Source organism: Lissotriton helveticus, chromosome 6 (assembly GCF_964261635.1).
Source record: "Lissotriton helveticus chromosome 6, aLisHel1.1, whole genome shotgun sequence".
NCBI classification, from domain to species: domain Eukaryota; kingdom Metazoa; phylum Chordata; class Amphibia; order Caudata; family Salamandridae; genus Lissotriton; species Lissotriton helveticus.
In genome coordinates, this window is record NC_136067.1 from 118,754,394 (window position 1) to 118,775,939 (window position 21,546).

The following is a 21,546-nucleotide window of genomic DNA, read 5'->3' on the forward strand; positions in this document are numbered from 1 at the left end:
CTTTGATAGACTGATATGTAATGAAGTGCTTTTGGTAGGAGGAAGCTTGAAACTCCTGCACATACGCATATTGCAGTGTTAGCGAAAGAGACTGTTCGAGGCATGTGGGCTGCTAAATTCATATCTTAGCATTAGATCGCCGCCTAGTGTTGGGCTCGGATGATTGCACATTGTTGTCCTGGAAGAGTCTTCGAAGTATCCTGAGATAGGTGGCTCCTCCCCTGGACTACAGTGCGCATGGGCATCGGCTCCATCCCCAGATTGTTTTTTTCCGCCATTGGGTTCGGATGTGGTCTCGACGTCTTACTGTCGGAACCAAGTAAAACTAACTTTTAGCGGCCAAAAGGCCTCGATTTTATTGCGTCGGTATTGTCTGCGCACGGTCTCGAGTCTTCCGTCTCTTGGAGCCGGAATAAGCGGAGTTTTCTTCGCTCTCTGAACTTTGAGGCCTTCTCATCGCGACACGACTGCAAGCCTTTTCGGTCATGGAGCGGAGCCCGTTTAAGTACTGCCCGCTCTGTGGGTCCAAGTACCCACACATCGATCTACACCCCGTCTGTAACAAGTGCCTTTCGCCTGACCACGACGACGGAAAGTGCAAATTGTGTGCGCAGTTCCGCTCAAAGAAAACTCTCAAGCTTCGGCGCGCGGTGCGCTTGGAAGCTAAGCAAGCGGCCCCGGATCCGGAGAACATCTTCGGCGACCAAGACGAAGAGGTCCAGGGTCACCATCTACAAATCTCCCCACCAGAGACGGAGGTCGAGGCGGATCCGGGAGACGACGACTGAGTCGCGGGTCAAGGCCTTGAATACGTCGAAGAGGTAGGAGACGACGATGAGATTTATGGGGCCGCGGCAGACAGCTCGGGGGACGAGCTCTGCCCCGAAGGTTACGAAGATACCGACCGGGACACGGGATCGCCTGTCGGCCTTACCCAAGACCCGTTGCCGCAAGCCACAGCCCCGCCTTCGGGCCCGGCTACGGACTCACTTGCTGAGCAGACTGTTTCGAAAACGAAACTGAAACCATCGGGATCGACGACACCTAGAATGGCCGACCCGAAAACGAAACCGAAACTTAAGGACTCGAGTGTCCCTAAGATGGCTGCCGTGCCGGTGAAAAAGACGGTGCCCGCTACACCATCGGCTCCGTCGACCTCCGGTCCGCAGAAGCCGAAGAAGTCCGTCGATTCCGATGCTGCAAAATCGAAACCGACGCCTGAGGAGGGGTCCTCCAAGAAAGATGGTCGGCACGGGTCAGCGGCTACGACGCCGTCCAAGCCTGCCAAAGTCGGCTCCAAGGAGGCTACGCACAAGAAGTCTGCGCCCCGGACTCAGGAATCGTAGGCGCTGAAGACGGGTTCCGCGCCCAAAGCGCACAAGGCCCACAAGGACGTCGGATCCGAGGGACCGATCAGACCATCCTCGTCGGCGACGAAACCCACTGTGAGTGAGACGTCCCTCATTGCAGACTCACTGCAAAGAATCAGGGAGAAAGCCTTTGCCCCGTCGGCTCCGATACCATCGCCGCAGCCGCAAAAGGACACTCCGGCAAAGCCTTCTGGGAAACTTCTCTTTCTTTTGCCACCTAAGGAGGCGCCGAAAGCGTTTTCAACCAAATCGGCTCCGAAACAAGTTTCTTCACCGGCTGGCCCGCTTCCACGTCGGGTACTCGAATCAGAAGACGATTCAGAGCATTTCATCGACGCTGACACAGGCAAGCTGACCCTCTATAAGAGGAAAATCACTTCGGAGCCAGTGGACTCCTATGTCATCCCACTGAAAAAGAAGAGGGTGCCCCTTGACGCCTCAGGCCTCACGGAGCCAATCCAGCCTCCTCCAAGACGGAGCCCTACTCCCTCCCCAGAACACTCTGCCAGTGAGGGGTATGATGAGGACGAGCAGTACAATTTCCCTATCGATGAACCTGATGCACAACCGGATTCATACGATGACACTGGTGACCACAACACCCAGGGTGTGGGGCAGGACCCGCAGCTCTTTAATGCACGTGCATCCCCGACTGAGGACTCAGCAGGCTTTCATGCACTACTTGAAAGGGCGGCAGCCAATCATGATGTGGACATGCATGCCGACCCGGTTGAGGAAGACTTCCTTTTCGACACCTTTTCAGTCTCTGAAAGGACAGTAAAGACACTTCCTATGCTAAAAGGAGTCCTCAAACATGCTGGGGACATTTTTAAGGAGCCTACAAGAGCGAGAGTGGTCAACCCTCGCATTGAAAAGAAGTACAGGCCTGCACCTGCGGACCCCGCCTACATCCGGGGACAATTGCCACTGGACTCTCTTGTGGTCGCCAATGCCAGGAAACGTGCCAACTCCCAGACAACGGGTGAAGCTCCTCCCCCGGATAAGGAGTCCAAAGTGCTAGAGGCAGGGGGCAAAAGAGTAGCTGCACAGGCATCAAACTTTTGGCGCATCGCCAATACACAGGCGCTCTTGGCGCGTTACGATAGGGCACACTACGATACCCTAGAACAGGTTGTACAACACCTGCCTCCACAGTTCCAAGAAGCTACACAACTGCTCATTAACGAAGGGAAGCTAATCTCAAACGCAGCCATCAAGTGTGCGCTTGACGCTGCAGATACAGCTGCTAGGGCTGTCAACACTAGCGTTATGCTGAGACGACAGGCGTGGCTACGCATCTCAGGCTTTAAACCGGATATTCAGACAACAATTCTTAATCAACCGGTCAATCCTGATAGTCTGTTTGGTCCAGATGTTGACACCACCCTAGAGAAAATAAAAAAGGACACGGAAACTGCTAAATCCATGGGGGCCCTGCAGTCTCAACAGTTTCGTGGCAGCAATTTTCGTCGCTCAGGTGCACGTGGGGTCACCAGAGGACAAATGGGTCAACAATCCCAGTTCTCAAAAGGTGGGGCACAATCCTCGTTCACGAAACAGAACAAGGGAGGTTACAGGAATAACAGCAACAGAGGTCGCGGCAGAGGAAACAACAACCCCCGCTCCTCTACTCCTAGCAAACAGTGACTCTCTGTCACTGCCCCCCGACCACCTAACACCTGTCGGGGGGAGACTGCAGCAGTTCCTGCCCGTCTGGAAAAACATCACCACAGACAGGTGGGTGCGACAACTAGTCCAGTATGGTTATTGCCTAGAATTGAAGTCCACTCCACCCAACATCCCGCCAAGGCAAAGGCCTATGTCCGCAGAGCACTTGCTCTTATTGCAGCAGGAAGTAGTGGTGATGCTGCAAAAGGGAGCAATCGAGCAAGTGCCGGTGGGAGAGGAAGGCACAGGGGTATATTCCCTGTACTTCCTTATTCCAAAGAAGGACGGATCTCTCAGACCCATTCTAGATCTACGCCCCCTCAACCTGTACATACTATCGGAACATTTCCACATGCTTACACTGCAACAGATTCTTCCCTTGCTAAACCAAGGAGACTTCTTAGCAACCTTAGATCTCAAGGATGCGTATTTCCACATTCCACTACACCCGTCACACAGGAAATACCTCAGGTTCACTATTCAAGGCAGGCACTACCAGTTCAAGGTCCTACCCTTCGGAGTCACAACAGCCCCGAGGGTGTTCACCAAGTGTCTGTCGACAGTAGCGGCGCACCTCAGGAGGCAGAACATCCATGTCTACCCCTACCTAGACGACTGGCTCGTACAAGCCAAGTCAGAGCAGCAGTGCGCCGCGGACATGTCAACTACAATTCACCTTCTTCACGATCTGGGTTTCTCCCTAAACTACCCAAAATCGCATCTTCAGCCGGCACATGTCCGGCAGTTCCTAGGTGCAACGATCAACACCCTGACGGCCATGGCTCAGCCAAACCAAGTCAGGATAGACAGCATGCAGGCCCTGATCCAAAGGTTCAGGCCACAACACTCGCTTCCAGCGAGAGTGTTCATGCAGTTGATAGGCATGATGGCCTCCTGCATCTTCATAGTCCCTCACGCACGGCTACACATGCGCCCGCTCCAGGAGTGCTTAGCGAATCAGTGGACACAGGCTCGTGGACAATTGACAGACCTAGTGTTGGTTACCAGTCGGGCATACGACTCTCTGCATTGGTGGACTCCACACAACCTTTGCAAGGGCCGACTGTTCCAAGAGCCTGTGCCGCAGATTGTCCTGACGACGGACGCATCTCTCCAGGGATGGGGAGCTCATGTGCTCACTTACACAGTGCAGGGACTATGGTCAACGCAGCAACAGAAGATGCACATCAACTATCTGGAACTGATGGCAATCTTCATGGCGCTCAAATCCTTCATTGTACATCTGTGCAACAAGGTCGTGCTAGTCCGGACGGACAACATGACCGCGATGTACTACATTCAAAAGCAGGGAGGCACCCACTCGCCACAGCTGTCTCATCTGGCTCAGAGCATGTGGAAGTGGGCCATTCAGAGGAACATTTTCCTCATGGCAGAACACCTCCCAGGAAAGGACAATCAGATGGCGGATCTGCTCAGCAGGTACAGCCATCAAATGCACGAGTGGGAGTTACACCCATCTGTCCTCCACCCGTACTTCCAGCAGTGGGGTCATCCGGAGATAGACCTGTTTGCCACAAAAGAGAACGCAAAATGCCAACACTTTGCCGCCAGGTTCCCTCACCCACAGTCGCAGGGGAATGCGATATGGATGAACTGGTCAGGCAAATTTGCGTACGCTTTTCCGCCAGCCCCTCTAATACCGCTGGTCGCAAGAAAGCTAAGGCAGCACGAGATGACTCTCATCCTAGTTGCTCCAACGTGGGCGCGCCAAGCATGGTACACCACGTTCCTCGAACTCTCAGTGGTGCCGCATCAAAGACTGCGTCTCACGCCCAGTCTTTTGACGCAGAACCATGGAGAAATTCAGCATCCAGATCCGCAACAGCTCAACCTGGCGATCTGGCTCCTGAGGTCCTAGAGTTTGGGTACCTTAACCTGCCTCCAGAATGCATGAGCATCATCAAGGAGGCGAGGAAACCAACTACTAGAGCATGCTATGCTGCAAAGTGGAAGCGTTTTGTCATTTACTGTACAGCCAATGACATCAACCCGCTTGATGCATCTATCCCCAACATCATCTGCTATCTGTTGCATCTTTACAAGTGCAATCTGGCGTACACTTCCATTCGGATACATCTATCCGCCATAGCGGCTTATCTTCAGAACAGGCAGCACCTCTCTGTCTTCAGAGTGCCCGCCATTAAAGCCTTCCTTGAAGGTCTGAAAAGAGTCATTCCCCCAAGGACACCGCCAGCTCCAGTGTGGAACCTCAATGTCGTCCTCACCAGACTGATGGGACCACCATTTGAGCCACTGCACTCGTGTGAACTCCAGTTCCTTACGTGGAAAGTAGCTTTCCTTATAGCCATTACGTCTCTGAGGCGTGTCAGTGAGCTGCAGGCGCTCACAATCCAAGAGCCATTCATTCAAATTCATCCAAATAGGGTAGTGCTACGCACTAACCCCAAATTCCTTCCGAAGGTGGTGTCACAGTTTCATCTAAACCAAACTATTGACTTACCAGCATTCTTTCAAAACCCGCAAACGGTGGCGGAAAGAATGCTCCATACCTTAGATGTACGGAGGGCGTTGATGTACTACATAGACAGAACACAACCCTTTAGAAAGACAAAACAACTCTTTGTTGCCTTCGCACCACAACACAAAGGCAACCCAATTTCCAAAGCAGGGATAGCCAGGTGGATTGTTAAGTGCATCCAGATATGTTATCAAAAAGCCAAGCGCACTTTAACAATACCCCCCAGAGCGCACTCCACACGCAAACTGGGGGCATCCATGGCTTTCCTAGGGAACATTCCTTTAGAGGATATTTGCAGAGCAGCCACGTGGGTCACACCACATACCTTCACAAAACACTACTGTGTTGATGTGCATTCCAAGCAGCAAGCAGCTGTAGGACAGGCTGTTCTCAAGACACTTTTTCAGGTTTCTGCAGCTGGCACGGGCAACCGCCGCTGATGGAGGGACTGCTATGTATTCTATGCTAAGATATGAATTTAGCAGCCCACATGCCTCGAACTGAATATGCTACTTACCAGTATGCATCTGTTCTTGGCATGTAGGGCTGCTAACATTCATATCGCCCGCCCTCCTCCCCGGTGCCTGTCGCAGCTGCAGATATACTATTGTATTTATTCATTAGCATGGACATCCTTTACACTTTTCACTCCATCTTCTGCCGCAATGGCGAAAAACAATCTGGGGATGGAGCCGATGCCCATGCGCACTGTAGTCCAGGGGAGGAGCCACCTATCTCAGGATACTTCGAAGACTCTTCCAGGACAACAATGTGCAATCATCCGAGCCCAACACTAGGCGGCGATCTAATGCTAAGATATGAATGTTAGCAGCCCTACATGCCAAGAACAGATGCATACTGGTAAGTAGCATATTCATTGCAGTTTTGCAGGGTGAACCTTTCTGGATTTACTATGCTGTGCATTATTCCGCGGTCTTGTGGTTGGGTCCGGATTCGTAGTCGTTTCTTTTTTTTTTTTTTTGTGTGTAGCCCAGGTGGGCGTCGGCATCACACCTCCTCGGGTGCATTTCCGGTGACGTCGGCATGCTTCCTGCGGAAGCTCCCACTCTTGGGCGCCATCTTCAGATTCTTTTTTTCCGCGGTCGGGTCTGGATCGTTTCCGTTTGGGCTCCAGACATTTTTGGAGAAAGAAGAAGGAAAATACAGAAATTGGAAAGAAAAATCATCTGAAGACTCTACGAGACTTCATCGACCAAGAACCAGCAAAGGAGAAGGAGAATTCATCGAGATCTTCGAACGTCGGCGAACACGCGACCAGGGAGGCCCTGAGCGCTCGATGGACAACACGCCGTTCAAGTTCTGCCGTAACTGCCACCACAAGTACGCGCAGAAGGACCAGCACCCGGTTTGCAACCTTTGCCTACCGGTAAATCACGGAAGCGAGGAATGCAACGCCTGCTCCGCCTTCACCCCGAAGACCCTTTGTGTGAGAGAGAGAGACAGAGGGTAGCGCACGCCACCCTGCAGGGGAAGGCCCCGACTCCATCCCTCCACGAGCTGGGGATGTCCTCCGAGGAAGAGGACAACGATGCCGCCGAAGACGACAGCTACACGGTCGTAGAGACCGATTACACCAAGACTTCTGATAAGGTAGGAGACTCTCCGGCCCCCAAGAACCCGAGAGACTCTGAGTCTCGAAAAAACGAGGGCAAGGCCCCGAAAGCGCCGGCGCCAAAACACCTGGCGCCCGCGACTACTCACAGGCCCAGCGGACCCTCTGAGAAGGAGTCCCCGGCGCCGAGAGCTGTTGAACAGCAAAAGTCGTCGAAAATCGTCCTCGAAAAGGATCGATCGACGCCGAGGGAGAAGGACCCTAAAGCACAGATGCCGACCAGAGACCCGAAACCCGGTTCGGCGTCGAAGCCTCCGGCACCGAAAAGCACGGCGCCGAGCCAACCGCCGAAAAGAGCGGCCGAACCATCCGACGCGGAACACGCAGCCGAGATGGAGAAAAAAAGAAGGCGCCTCGAAGCCGAAATGGAAAACATCTTGCAGCGGAAGAAAGAATTCGACGCAAAGATGAAAACCTTCACGATTCCACACAAGACCAAGCCACCAGTGGTGGAGGTGGTCGAGGAGGAAGATTAGGTCGCCGAGGAACAAGACCCGGACGTCGAGGTGGTCGACGACCAGGAAGAGGACGACAGTCCCTACTATAGTTACAACTATGGGGAGGAAGAGGACAGCAGGACGGACGCCGAGTTGGCCCCCTCGGACTTACAGGAGGTGGATTACCTAGATGTCGACACCGACAGACCAGAGGAGGCGGTCGACACATATCCCTCGAGGCCCTCGCCGCCGGACGACATCGAGGCCTACAACTCGGTGATAAAGTCTGCCGCAGCAGCTTTCAAACTCAAGCTCGACGAAGAGAAGCAGAAAGCAGACTTCCTTCTAGAGACATTGCTCCCCACACAAACAAGGAGCCAGTACCTACCAATGCTCGACAGCGTCTTGGCTCAGGGGAAGGAGGCATTCAGGGAACCCGCAACATGCAAGGCTGTAACTCCCAGAACAGAAAAGAAATGCAAACATTCCTCAAAGGACCCACCCTACATTCAGGGCACGGTCTCCGCAGACTCCATTATCACGGCCACAGCAAGAAAGAGGGCTAACGTGCCCACTACTTCTGGACCACCACCGGATAAGGAGAGCAAGAGGATGGATCTGGTGGGCAGAAGGATCGAACGGAATGCCGCGACCCACTGGCACATGGCTAATTCCAACGCCCTGATAAACAGGCACATGTACCAGATCATGGAGGAGCTGGGGCAGTTGGTGAAGGACCTGCCCCAGGATGCCAGGCAGAAAGCCGAAAAACTGGTTGAAGAAGGGAAGAACGCGGCAAATTCTTGCCTCAAGACGGCCCTGGATGGAGCAGACACCTCCAGCAGGCTCATGATGATGGGTGTCACTGAAAGAAGACACGCCTGGCTCAGGATTTCAGGTTTCAAACCCGAGGTGCAACACAGCATCCTGAACACACCGTTCAACGGCGATACGCTTTTCGGAACAACAGTTGATGAGAAACTGAGTCAACTAAAAAAGGATAACGAAACAGCAAGGTCCATGGGAGCATTGCAGTTCAGAGGCAACAAAAGGCGCACCCCGTCACGGAGGCCTGGCGGGAGAGGTGGAAACCAGCCAGGTACATCACACCAGGCTTTCCAACAAACGCACCAAGCAGACTCGCAGGCTCAGCAGGGTCAGCAGAAGCAGTCCTGGCAGTACCAACAAAGAGGCCAGTCCTTTCGAGGGAGAGGAAATGGACGTGGACAGAATAGAAGAGGGGGACAGCAGCCCGCCTCTAAGTGACTTCAAAAAACTCTGTGTGCCCGCCCACAGAAAAGATCCCAGGGGGCAGCACGTACAGAGGGGTCAAGACAAGCTAGACATCTACGACCACATAACACCAGTGGGAGGAAGACTAAGATTTTACCTCCAAGAATGGAGAGAAATCACATCAGACAAATGGATCCTCAACATCATCCAATTCGGATACTGCATAGAGTTGGAGGGGAGGCCAACAAGCAGAAAACCAAAAAGAAAGCCACTAGTAAGCAAACAGCTAGAGCGCCTTCAGGTAGAAGCAAAATAACTCCTGCAGAAGCAGGCCATAGAACGGGTACCCTTCAAGGAAAGAAACAAAGGAATATACTCAACGTACTTCCTGGTACCAAAAGGAGACGAGACAATGAGACCCATTCTGGACCTAAGGTTCCTGAACAAATTCATAAGAACGCAAAAATTCAAAATGACCTCCCTGCAAGAGGTGCTCCCGCAACTGCAGATCGGGGACTTCATGGTCACAATAGACCTCGAGGACGCCTACCTGCACATCCCAATGAATCAGAATTTAAGTAAGACGGGCGGGCGGATATATGAACAATATATGTTTGCCAGTACTATTTTAACTTACTGCTAATTTGCACTGAACCTGCAGGAACTGAAAAACGAACGAATTTTAAAAGGATACAGATTTTACATAGAGCATTTAAATTGTGTGGTGTTTTAAAGATTACTTTTAATTAACTCGCACTACCTGACGCCGCCTCATTGACGCTCTGCTCTGCCCGCCGGCTCCCCGTTCCACCACGGGTTCGTCCCGCTTGACGTGGAGGGAGTGAAGGCGGGGCAGGGACGGGTTAGAGGTCGGAGGGCGGGAGTTACCCTGGGGAAGCACTATTTTAGACGGCCATGGACTCGAAGCGCAGCGGACGAGCGCAGCGGGCGCGCCGGCGGCGCGCCAAAGGCGCGCCAAAGGCAAGCCCGTCTGCGCCCGTCCGCGCCTGGCCGGGACCACGGGCCAGAACCCCTGCCCAAAACAAAACAAAAACTATTAGATATTCGAGGGAGACACTGGAAGTGCTCAGACCAAAACTAGATGTTGGCTGTAGAACCCTCCACCCTGACAACCCCATGAGCAAGTGCCTTTACTGTGAGTACTCATTCTCACATGCACGATTAGGTATCACGGGAGTCTCAGGAGATATTATATCCCCTCCCGACCAGCAACCTCGAAATCAAGAGGCGCGTTTCTCATTTTTTACAACCAATTGCAGATCATTGGCCAAGCATAAAAATGACATTTACAATCTCCTAGAGGATCAGAAGCCGGATGCGATGTTCCTCACGGAGACATGGTTAACAGAGAGCTCCGGCCCAGACATAGCACTCGCCCTCCCTCCTAACTACTCGATCGTGAGGAAAGATCGGATTAACCAAGGAGGAGGAGGCATCTGCATAATTTTCAAAAATGTATATAAATGTAACTGGACAGACGAGAAGCTAGGTAAATGTGAAGCAGGTCTATTTAAATTGACATTGACGCCCCAGCTCACTTTGACCGGTCTTCTGATATATCGCCCCCCTGGGCCTGCTAGGGAATGGGCGGAGGCTCTTCCTGATCTTATAGCCCCCATGGTACTTGAAGCATCTATGTTTACCATATTGGGCGACCTAAACATACATTTAGAGAATCTAAAATGCCCAATTACAGCAAACCTAATATCAGACCTGGAAGCACTAAATATTCAATTACGGAATTCTGGCCCTTCACATCAAGCTGGCCACTTACTGGACCCCATATTTACCAACTTTGATCGTATCAAATGGGACTCGACAGTACCCACTACTTGGTCCGATCATCATCTGAGCAAATTCACCATCTGGGCCCCAGCGCATAGAAACCAGCAGAAGACAGATACGTGGGTCAGAAACTGGGCATGCCTGATCTGGAGGCTCAGCTATCCAAGTCCAAACAGGGTTATGAAATAGAAGACATTACGACGAAGGACTATACTAAAATCAATAACTGGCTAGCTAACGCGGCACTGACGGTTGTCCCCCCAACCAAAAGCAAACAAAAATTTTGTTGCCCCCCTGCTCCTTGGTTCTCAGATACACTAAAAACAGAAAAAAGTTTATGTAAGAGACTAGAAAGGTCATGGAGAAAAGAATATAAGCCCGACAGTAAAGAAAAGTATAAGACAGCACTCAAGGCATATCACTTATCCTGCAAAATAGCTAGGGGAAATTTCACTAAAAACAAAATACTAGAAGCCCAGAGTCATCCAGGGACGCTTTTCAAGGTCTTAAAGAATTTAGCAGGAGACACAGCTATACCTGAACCGCCGTCCCTATCTACTACTCAATGTAATAAAATAGCTACCTTCTTCCATGAGAAAATAAACACTATTTATGATAACTTCCCACCAAAGAATGAAATTAGAGGAAAGCTCCCATCTGCAACCCGCATAGAGGACCAACATAGTGTTCCTGTTAAACAAGAAATTAGAACATGGACACCAATAGACGCGCAGACGTTCAAAAGCACCCTGAACAGTATCAAATCAGGCTCACCCTTAGACCCCTTGCCTGCACATGTCCTCAAACAACTTGAGCTGCCCACGCACGAGATACTCAGGGCACTACTAAATGCCTCCCTACAAGAAGCTACACTACCGAAAGAATGGAAACACGCTAAGGTGGTCCCCTTACTAAAAAAGACCAATAGTGATCCAGAGGTGCTTTCCAACTTCCGCCCTGTCTCTATACTACCTACACTATCTAAAGTTATAGAGAAACACGTCAATAGGCAATTGTCAGATTTCATCAATAAGAATGATCTCCTACACCCCTCCCAATCGGGTTTTAGAATAGGGCACTCCACAGAGTCTACCCTACTTGGAGTGACAGAAATCATCCGCCAAGAACTTGATGGAGGAGGCACGGCAGCACTCATCCTTTTGGATTTGAGTGCCGCCTTCGACACCATTTGCCATGATATCCTAATCAAACGAATAGAAGAGATTGGAATAAAAGGGAAGGCATTGAAATGGCTGGAACAATTTCTCCAGCAACGCACTTATCAAGTCTTCTCCAAAAATAATCGATCTGAGATACACTCATCTCCCTATGGTGTACCTCAGGGCTCCATACTAAGCCCCCTTCTATTCAATATATATGTCACTCCTCTAGCAGAAATTGCGGAAAAAATGGGACTCACCATTTATTCCTACGCTGACGACACGCAACTGGTGTTCTCCCTTTCCACCCCAAACGAAAACACTGTCTCGCCCCTTCATGCTGGATTACTTAAAATGGCCGACTGGCTCCAGACGAACAAATTAAAAATGAACGGAGACAAAACCGAATTATTAATTTTCGGTAATCAAAAGCATCTCTGGAACCCAACACACTGGCCTGATGAGATGGGCGCCACTCCAATTGCAGTCCAACATGCAAGGAATTTAGGGATAATTATTGATGACAACATGACTATGCAGTTACACATTGCCAAAACGGCCTCCACATGCCTTCAGATCCTCAAATGGCTCAGGAAAATCCTATGGCAATTACCAGAGGGAGCACAAAGGACTGTCATCCAGGCACTAATAATGTCGCGTCTAGACTATGGTAACGTCCTATTTCTTGGAACAACGAATAGAACACTAAACCAATTACAAGTGGTACAAAATTCCGCCGCAAGAATACTCCTGAATCTCCCAGCGAGAACAAGGATGACAGAACATCTCAAAAACTTACACTGGCTGCGGATCTCCAGCAGAGTAAAGTTTAAAGCTCTGTGCTATATGCACAGAATAAATGCAGGAATAGCTCCTAAGTACCTATGTAATATAGTTAGCAATTACATCCCCTCAAGAAATCTACGCTCAGCAGGGCAAGCTAAATTTTCTGTACCCAGGATAAAAAGAGCTCGACTAGGTGTCCGCTCCTTCTCATACCTAGCACCAGTACTATGGAATTCACTCCCTATCCATCTCAGACTGGAACCTTGTTATCTTCGATTCCGCAAAGGAGTGAAAGCCTGGTTATTTGATCTATAACGGCCACAAGACGTCTTCTAAAATGCTGATCCAGGGCGCCGGGAAACCCTCAGGGTAGCTGCTGCGCCATAGAAATGCAATAAATAAATAAATAAACAGAAAGCACAAGCATATGCTCAGGTTCACCATCGGAGAAAGCCACTACCAGTTCACGACACTAGCCTTCGGGCTGAAATCGGCACCAAGGGTCTTCACAAAGTGCCTCGCAGCAGACGCAGTGCACCTACGAAGGCAGGGAATACACGTATACCCCTACCTAGACGACTGGCCGGTGAAAGCAAACTCATACCAGAAATGCAAGCAGCACGCACAGACAGTGACGAGCACGCTCATAAGCCTGGGGTTCTCCATCCATTGGAAGAAATCATCAATGGAGCCGGAACAAGTGAAGATCTTCCTGGGGGCACAGATCAACACCTTACAGGGCAAGGTGTTCCCCAGCGAGAAGAGGGCGAGGGCGCTGGTGAAGGAAACTCTCCTCTACCGGAAGGGACAAGCTCGGACAGTGAGGACTGCGAGCAAGATCATGGGGATAATGGCATCATGCATCCACCTGGTACCAAATGTACGTCTCCACATGAGACCCATTCAAGAATGGCTACAGGAGCAATGGTCACAAGCTACAGGCAGTTGGGAGGATCTAGTGGTTGTGACGCACGCAGTGCAGAAGGAGATGACATGGTGGACCATGGAGAACATAACAAGGGGAAAGCCCCCAACGCCAACAGTGACCATCACCACAGACTCATCCCTGAAGGGATGGGGCGCTCACATGGAGGAGCTCAAGGTGAGGGGTCTGTGGACGCCAGCAGATGCGACAAAGCACATTAATTACCTAGAATTGAAGACAATCTTCCTTGCACTGAAAGCTTTCCAAACAAGACTGTACAAGCACAAGGTGTTGCTACAAACAGACAACACCACCGCGATGTTCTACATCAACAAGCAGGGTGGCACACAGTCAGCCACGCTTTCAACACTGGCGCAGGAGATATGGAGATGGGCCATCCCTCTCAAGATAGACCTGCTAGCCATACACCTACCAGGGAAGGACAACATACAGGCAGACTGGCTCAGCAGACAGACATCGGCATCCCACGAGTGGGAGCTCAATGCTCAAGAGACAAGGTGGCTGTTCGACAGATGGGGAACACCATCAGTGGACCTGTTTGCCACACACCGGAATGCAAAATGCCAAAACTTCGCATCCAGACAGCCCGAGTAGGGGTCCCTAGGGAATGCCCTATGGATAGACTGGTCAAGGACATTTGCTTACGCTTTTCCCCCGATACCACTGATGCACAGAGTGCTGAGCAAGTGCAGAGCGAGCAACATGACCCTGATACTGGTCGCGCCACAGTGGGCCAGACCGACATGGTACTCGCAGATCATGGAGATGACACAGTGTGCACCCCACAGATTCGGCAAGAGGAAAGACCTACTCTCCATGCAGAACGGAGAGGTGCTACACCCAGAACCAGAGAGCCTGAGCCTAGTAGCATGGCTCCTGAGGACATAGAGTTCGCACACCCTGAGGTCCTTCGGGAGGCACGAAGGCCCAGCACTCGGAAGTGCTATGTTGCGAAATGGAAAAGGTTCACAATGTGGTGCAGAAAAGAAGGACTTCACAATAAGATGAAGGACTCCACAGTGCTAAAGTACCTGACGCACTTGCTGGAGAAGAACCTTAGCTCATCCTCGTTAAGAGTTCACTTGGCAGCAATAGTCGCCTACACAAGGGGAGAAACGTGCAGGTGTTTCTTCACATCACAGGTGGTGAAGAGATTCCTGGAAGGAGCGAAAAGGATCGCACCACCCAAGCGGGTGCCGCCACCTGCATGGAACTTGAACATAGTCCTAACAGAACTCATGAAAGAGCCCTTTGAACCACTTCACAAGGCCTCCCTAAAGATGCTAACTATGAAAACAGCTTTCCTGGTTGCAATAACGTCCTTACGCAGAGTAAGCGAGCTTCAGGCGCTGACGCTACAAGAACCCTACATACAAATACACAATGATAGGGTTGTGATGAGGACTGACCCACACTTCATGCCGAAGGTGGTGTCCAAATTCTACATGAACCAGTCTATTCAGATACCGAGTTTTTTCAAAAAACCAACCACTAGCGCAGAGCGAGCCCTGCACACCTTGGACGCCAGAAGGGCAGTCATGCACTACATTGAGAGGACGAAGGGACACAGGAAAACAAAACAGTTCTTTGTGTCATTCGCCAACAATTTCATGGGCAAGGCAGTAACCAAAGAGACTATTGCACGATGGATCCCACAAACAATTCAACTCTGCCACAAACGTGCAGGACAAGAGCTAGCAGAGGGGACACGTGCCCACTCCACTAGGAAAAAGGGTGCAACAATAGCCTTCCTGGCTAACACACCCATATAAGACATATGCCTGGCGGCAACATGGGCTTCGGTGCACACGTTCACGAAGCACTACTGTGTGGATATAAAGATGAACAAGGAAGCACAAGTCGGACAAAAGGTGCTCCAGCACATATTCAATAACCAACGCTTATCTTCCACCCAGCCGCCACAGAAATGAGAAACCGCTACAAAATCGATGCACAGCATAGTGAATCCAGAAAGATTCACGCTGCAAAACGAATAGTTTTCTTACCTGTCGGTGTAGTTTTGCAAAAAAAAGGACTTGTAAAAGTACAAAGCGGTAAAATATCACTTAATAGAACATTGCCATTACTTCGGAAACGAAAAACACGGAAAAAAAGAACCCGAAGATGGCGCCCAAGAGTGGGAGCTTCCGAAGGAAGCATGCCGACGTCACCGGAAATGCACCCGAGGAGGTGTGACGCCGACGCCCACCTGGGCTACAAAAAAAAAAAAAATCAAAGAAAAGACTACGAATCCGGACCCAACCACAAGACCGCGGAATAATGCACAGCATAGTGAATACAGAAAGATCTTCAAGCTGCAAAACTACACCGACAGGTAAGAAAACTATTCGTTATGGTAAGCTTTTCATTGAAATCTTGAAAACGTTAAAAAAAAAAATCGCATTTCCTGTACATTTTTTTTTTTTCAAAGTTGAAAATAATCAATTCTGTACAATTTACATGTCAGGTTTTGGATTCATTTAAGGAAACTGTTTTAATCTCGTCCATACTGTCCTGGGATGGGTCCAATTACAGCAGCCACATTTCGAGAACAGAAACAAGGGAATGGTAGCCAGAATGGGTTTCCGGTGTAGTATCTCACGGTAAGACCCTACAGTCTAGGTTAGACACCCATTTGGTGCTTTAATTGGGAACCCACAGTTTGTGATACCTGGGGTAAAAGGCAGGTCCTCAATTACTGCACCATCAGAAGATTTGAAATGGGGAATAATATGCCTAATGTACCTGTTTTTTCCTACTCTATTGTGTGCAGACTTGAAATTGTGCAGACTTGAAATTGCGCTATCTGCCTGCCCAATTTGTGTCTAATTTTTACCTGGTGGAAATTGTTATGGTAAAAAAATTAGGAAGGTGGGGTGGGAGGCACGTTTAGCCAAAGTTAACACCGTCTGCTTCTTTGATTTCTCGTTTGGTTGGATTTACCATCACAGAGAGCCAACTCTGCACCTGTCCCCCATTTTTTCAATACGCCATATAGTTTGATATGATTATTACTAAAGGTAGTGGGAATTTTTGTCATGTTTTTTACTCTCAATGTAAGTTTTTTATTTTTTTATTTGTGCACAATAGTTCAGAGCGGATTACTGTAGAAGCTTTCTCTTCTATCCAAAATGACATTGTAAGTGTATCCTCATCCTGTAATCCTGTCTCTTAATTGGACTATTTCATATAAAATTCCATTGGATTGCTACTGCAGTTGCTTGCGTCAGATTTCCTTAATTTCTATGTAAATAGGTTAATTTTTTTTAATGGATAACAACATGTAACATGCTAAGTGGAGTTGAAAGCTTCCTCCTTCCCATAGGGACAGGGTTGTAAAATATTTTCAAGAGCACAGCATTCAACAGCTAAAAACAATCTCTGACTTGCTAAAGTTCTTGGGTATGGCTACATTCTGGACTCTTGATCTGGAATATACCCCTGAATATGTTTAAAATATTAAAAAAAGAAATAATAGCTGAACCGGAGATGGCTAGCTATGGCATGCAGCTGTGGGTAGTATGGAAATATTAGAATGCTCCAGAGGGCACATTGCTTTGGGACAATGACTATTAACAGAATGACTTGGTTTGGCTCTTCCTGGGACAAACGAGCTCTTGAAGGCGTGCTTGTGTGCAAGACTCATTTGTGGTTTAAGGGCTCTCTCTGCCAATGATGTGCCAAGAGATGCCCAAGTGGCTCTACTGATTGTGCTGTTTTCAGTGTGCAGCATGCTGTTACATGTAAAGACTTGAACTAACACCTCTTTTGAATTTGCAGATCCTGAAGAAGCTGGCCCAAGCAACCATCTTGTCCAACCACATGCAAGACCAACTAGCACCACTAACTGTGACACTCAGCCCATTCACATCCCCTGCATTACCAGCATGAAAAAGCAGGATCCAACACAGCCACCGATAGGACAACTTGTGCCATGCAGTCGTAGCAACAGCAGCTCCACCGATGATGCAAGCAGTGATGAGTTAGACAAGGACACTGTACGTGCCCGTGAGGAACAGACCCTGATACTGAAAAGCATCCGGACAGCTATGCGGCAGGTAGCACATACAATTCGCCTACGTCACATGGAATTGACTAAGGTGAATGCAAATCTCTTGCGTGTCTTGCAGGACAGTGCTGCCCTGCGTCGGGAAATGGCTGCAAAGGGACGGGACATGGCTTCACAGAACAATAGAATTACAGCTATCCAGGGCGACATTTTGGGTGTGCAGCGTGCCATGCAGGAAATGATTACAAGGGTGTCTGAAATCATCTCCATTCAAGCACAGGCAGCTGTAGCAGCCATGTTCCCCTCCTCCACAGTTACATCAGACTCTGATGACGGTGAGATCCTCCAACCACTTCCAGAATCCTTGAGACAACGAATGCCACCGCAGTCTGTTCCACAGATCACTACAGCTGCTGCTAGGCAGCATATACTACCTATGGCACCATCTCGGGTTGCTGCCATTTCAACCAATGCATATAACGCAAACTTCAGAAACAGGAGAATGAGACATGGGAAGGCTCCCTTGAGAGATGATAAACCCTATGCCAAAGGGAGGGGAGGAAGGGGCGGATGGGGCAGGGGCAGGGGCAGAGGCAGAGGCAGGGGGAATGGCATGTGACACCCTTGTTGAAAATGATATTTAGCACCAACAAATTTGTTGAAACAGTTTGTCAAACGGGCAACGGATGTTGTCTGGTAACATGGGGTGATAGACGCTATGTTTTGGGTCAAGGCATCCCTTTTTGGGTGGAGATTGCTCAGGGTGTTTGAGAATGTGGTTCCATCTGAGGGTGGCGGGCGTCTGTGAGCCACTGGTAGTACATATGCATTTGTAAAGTGATTGGGTGGGGTGGGGCCGTTTTTCATGAGCATCGCCTTGGATGTCGTTTTGCAATTTCTGTTTACCATTGAATGAAGTGGATTCAGAGCGAGTGCCGTGTCTAACCATAATTGAGATTATTCATGGTTCTCCTACGATGCTTAATACATCTAATTGCCTCACCTTTGTTTTCTGTATTCATTTCATGGCATTGGCATGTGATGTGATAGAAGCGGTGCGTCAAATGAATCCTGTGCTTCTGCAATTGGTATTGCTCCAAGAGAATGGGTTGATGTCTTACTGGTCGTCATCTTCCACCATTTCATCAGGTTGCAGAAGGTCTTTCTAAGGAGATATTATGCAAAGCGGTACATGTCAGGATGTCCGTGACGGCAAATGCTGGACATGGCTACAGCACATTACAAAATATATACAATAGCTCGTATGGAGCTCATTCAAAATAGTTGTCAATAGTGCAGCTAAATAACTGTAAATTCCAGATGCAACACAATATGTACTTGCAGAGTTTGTCATGTAAATAAGTGAACTTTTTTCAACTTGTAACTAGACAATAAGCTCAAAGAAACCGTTGGTCATTCAAAATATTGTTATTTGATAACAATGGCTATTGTGATATAAAAAGGACTATATGATATGGTTGTTTGCTCTGCCATTATATCCTGTATTCTTCATGCACTGCTCCACTTTTTAGGTCTCGGCTGGCGAAAGCAGCACGCGTGCGCTGCTCTCGTCATACGAGAGCTTCTTGGAATCAATACGGATTCCAAAGCTCTCTGAGGTGGAGTTGAAGCCCCGCCCATCTTCCTCATTGGCTGGCGTCATCCTGCATGCAAAACGCAGGCTTATGATTGAAAAGGATGCTTCTTGGTCCCTCCTAGTTGCCGCCTTGTCTCCTTTTGGCCCCGCCCACCGGGATTGAATCGTTTACTGGCGGCGTTCCCATCATCTTTTATTACAGGGTGAGGACTTTTTTTGGTCATTCCAGCTGGTTAACTTTAAACTAAGCGCGTCGCCGCTTCACGGACCCCGCGCTTGGATTATTTATATATTTCTTAACTTTAGCACTGCGCGCATGGCCCGCTTCAAGTACATCGCGCTCAGAGTTAAAGTTGAGAAATATATAAAGAAACTGAGCGCGGTGTCCGTGAAGTGGCGCTGCGCTCAGTTTTAAACTTAAGCATTTGCAATGCAATCGGACCAATTACATTGCAAATGCTTGTTCCTTCTCTTTTCCAAATGGCTTGCGCGCGCATGAAGTAGAACAAGGGGTTGGAGCTTTTCTTATCGAGAATTGCAGAGACCATGATGAGGACAGATAAATGTTGGACTACTGCTGAGTTTAAGTTCTACAGACGCATCTCTCCCAAATACTTTCATCAATAGCAAATCACTGTATCATTTTACTTAACCCCTACCGCGCTACCGCGTTTTCCCGCTGTGCGCTGAAAAAAAAAATGGTTTGTTTATGACAAAGCCAGCTCGTCATCCGCGTAGCGCAGGTAACGCCCATGACGAGCTGGCTTTGTCATCAGCACTGAAGGGGTTAATCACCAAAACACATCTGCTTTGTAAAGGGGTATTATGTCTTCTACTTTATTGACATATCATTACGCCTTTAGTTTTAAAGCACATGCAGTTTCAAAAATAAATGTTATTTCGTTTTACAGTTTTATCCGAAGAGCATGTACAACAATTGAACATGTTGCCTCTTTTTTCCATACTTGACGATCGTAAAACAGTTATTAAAGATTCTCCCATATTCTTTGGGCTAGTATAACCCTTTTCACTCGGTTCCTTGACTTACTGCCACTATATGATCATTACAGTTTTCAGGTGGCTTCTCCTGTTTGTAGGTGCTCTGGGGTATTTACATTCTTTTATATGGTGCAACACTGCAAACTTAATTTGAGTTCAGGTAAGGCTCCCCACCATAAAAAAAAGTGAACTTTTAAGTGACATGGCAATTGGTGAAAAAGAGATGGCAATTGATGAGAAACGGCCAATGAGATAAAAATGCCTGGTTAATGATGAGAAGAATAGCATATAAGGGAGGGAAGGAACCATTGACCTAGGAGTAATGGGACAGAGCCTGGAAAGTTACGTTGGAAGTGGAGATGGATGGAAGGTTAAATAAAATGGAAAATTTAGCTTATGTCTGTTTTTTTTGTCTCTGGGATCATTCTCTGTGTCTTGTTAAATTCAGATCGGGCAGAAATGGTATTTGTGTCACTTTTCAGATTTGGTCCCAAATTGCGCGGGATCCTGGGGATTGTCCCTTCCTGAAGTCCTTCACGCATTAATTGAAGGACTTTTATTGTGAAATCTATGTCGGAAAAGAGGATAACGTTTTGCTTACTTTAGGTAAGGTAAGTATACTTGTAAAGCGCACTGTTACTCCATTTCGGAGTGTCCTGGCGCTGTATACCGCTGGGGAACCCATCCTGGCTTTCCCTGTGAGATGGTCCCTCCTGGGCACCTCCAAGGTAAAGCCAGCCATCCCCGGCGCTGATGGGGCCGTTGTGGAGATTAAGCAAGCTATTGCCCAGAGTTGCAGAGTGGGACCCATGGTTAGCGTAGGCACCTCAGCGAGAATTATCGAGTCCGCGGACATTGACCCAAGACCCTGCCGCGTCGGGAATTGAACCCTGGTCCCAGGCCGATCTCTGCTTCAGGGTCTGCCGCTTCTAACCAGTGAGCCACACTTCTCCACTATTAAAATTCAAAACTACACAGTATTTCCTAAAATCACTCGCTAAGCGATAATGTTATTTTCTCCCATTGTTTTTACCCTTAGAATGTTTTTTTATCAGTTTACAGCAAGGGCGCTCAGGGCTCCATTCTGACTAACACAGTAATTGTAGACTCTGATGCGGACTGTGTTTGCATCTGAATCCGCATTAAACTTTGTATGGCAATTGCTAACACAAATTCCTCCAGGTACTACCTTAGAGTGTGTTTGTGTCTATGTAAGAGGGAGCTTGCAAAGGGTGGCATTTCAAAACGAGGGAAATTGTGGGAACTAGGATGTAGTACCTCCATTTCTGCATTCGGAATGGTGAAGTGAATTTTTCCTGGCTGGGTTAAATGCGGTTGGGAGAAGCATGGCGGTAGAGTGGCTGGGTAAACTCAGCCTAAGATCTAGTTTTGTTGTTTGGTT

The 21,546-nt window shown here is 48.9% G+C and overlaps 1 protein-coding gene across 8 annotated transcripts in view; it reads left to right on the forward strand.

Moving 5' to 3' along the window:
- The window catches only part of LOC144762323 (uncharacterized), a 220,927-nt gene extending 200,391 nt beyond the window's left edge, over positions 1–20,536 (forward strand). For all 8 annotated transcript variants that reach the window (XM_078647481.1, XM_078647482.1, XM_078647488.1 and 5 more), the window contains exon 3: positions 17,320–20,536. In XM_078647481.1, coding sequence (XP_078503607.1) covers positions 17,320–18,167 — 848 coding nt within the window. In that variant the 3' untranslated portion in view covers positions 18,168–20,536. The remainder of the gene's footprint in view (positions 1–17,319) is intronic.
- Positions 20,537–21,546: the final 1,010 nt, after the last annotated feature.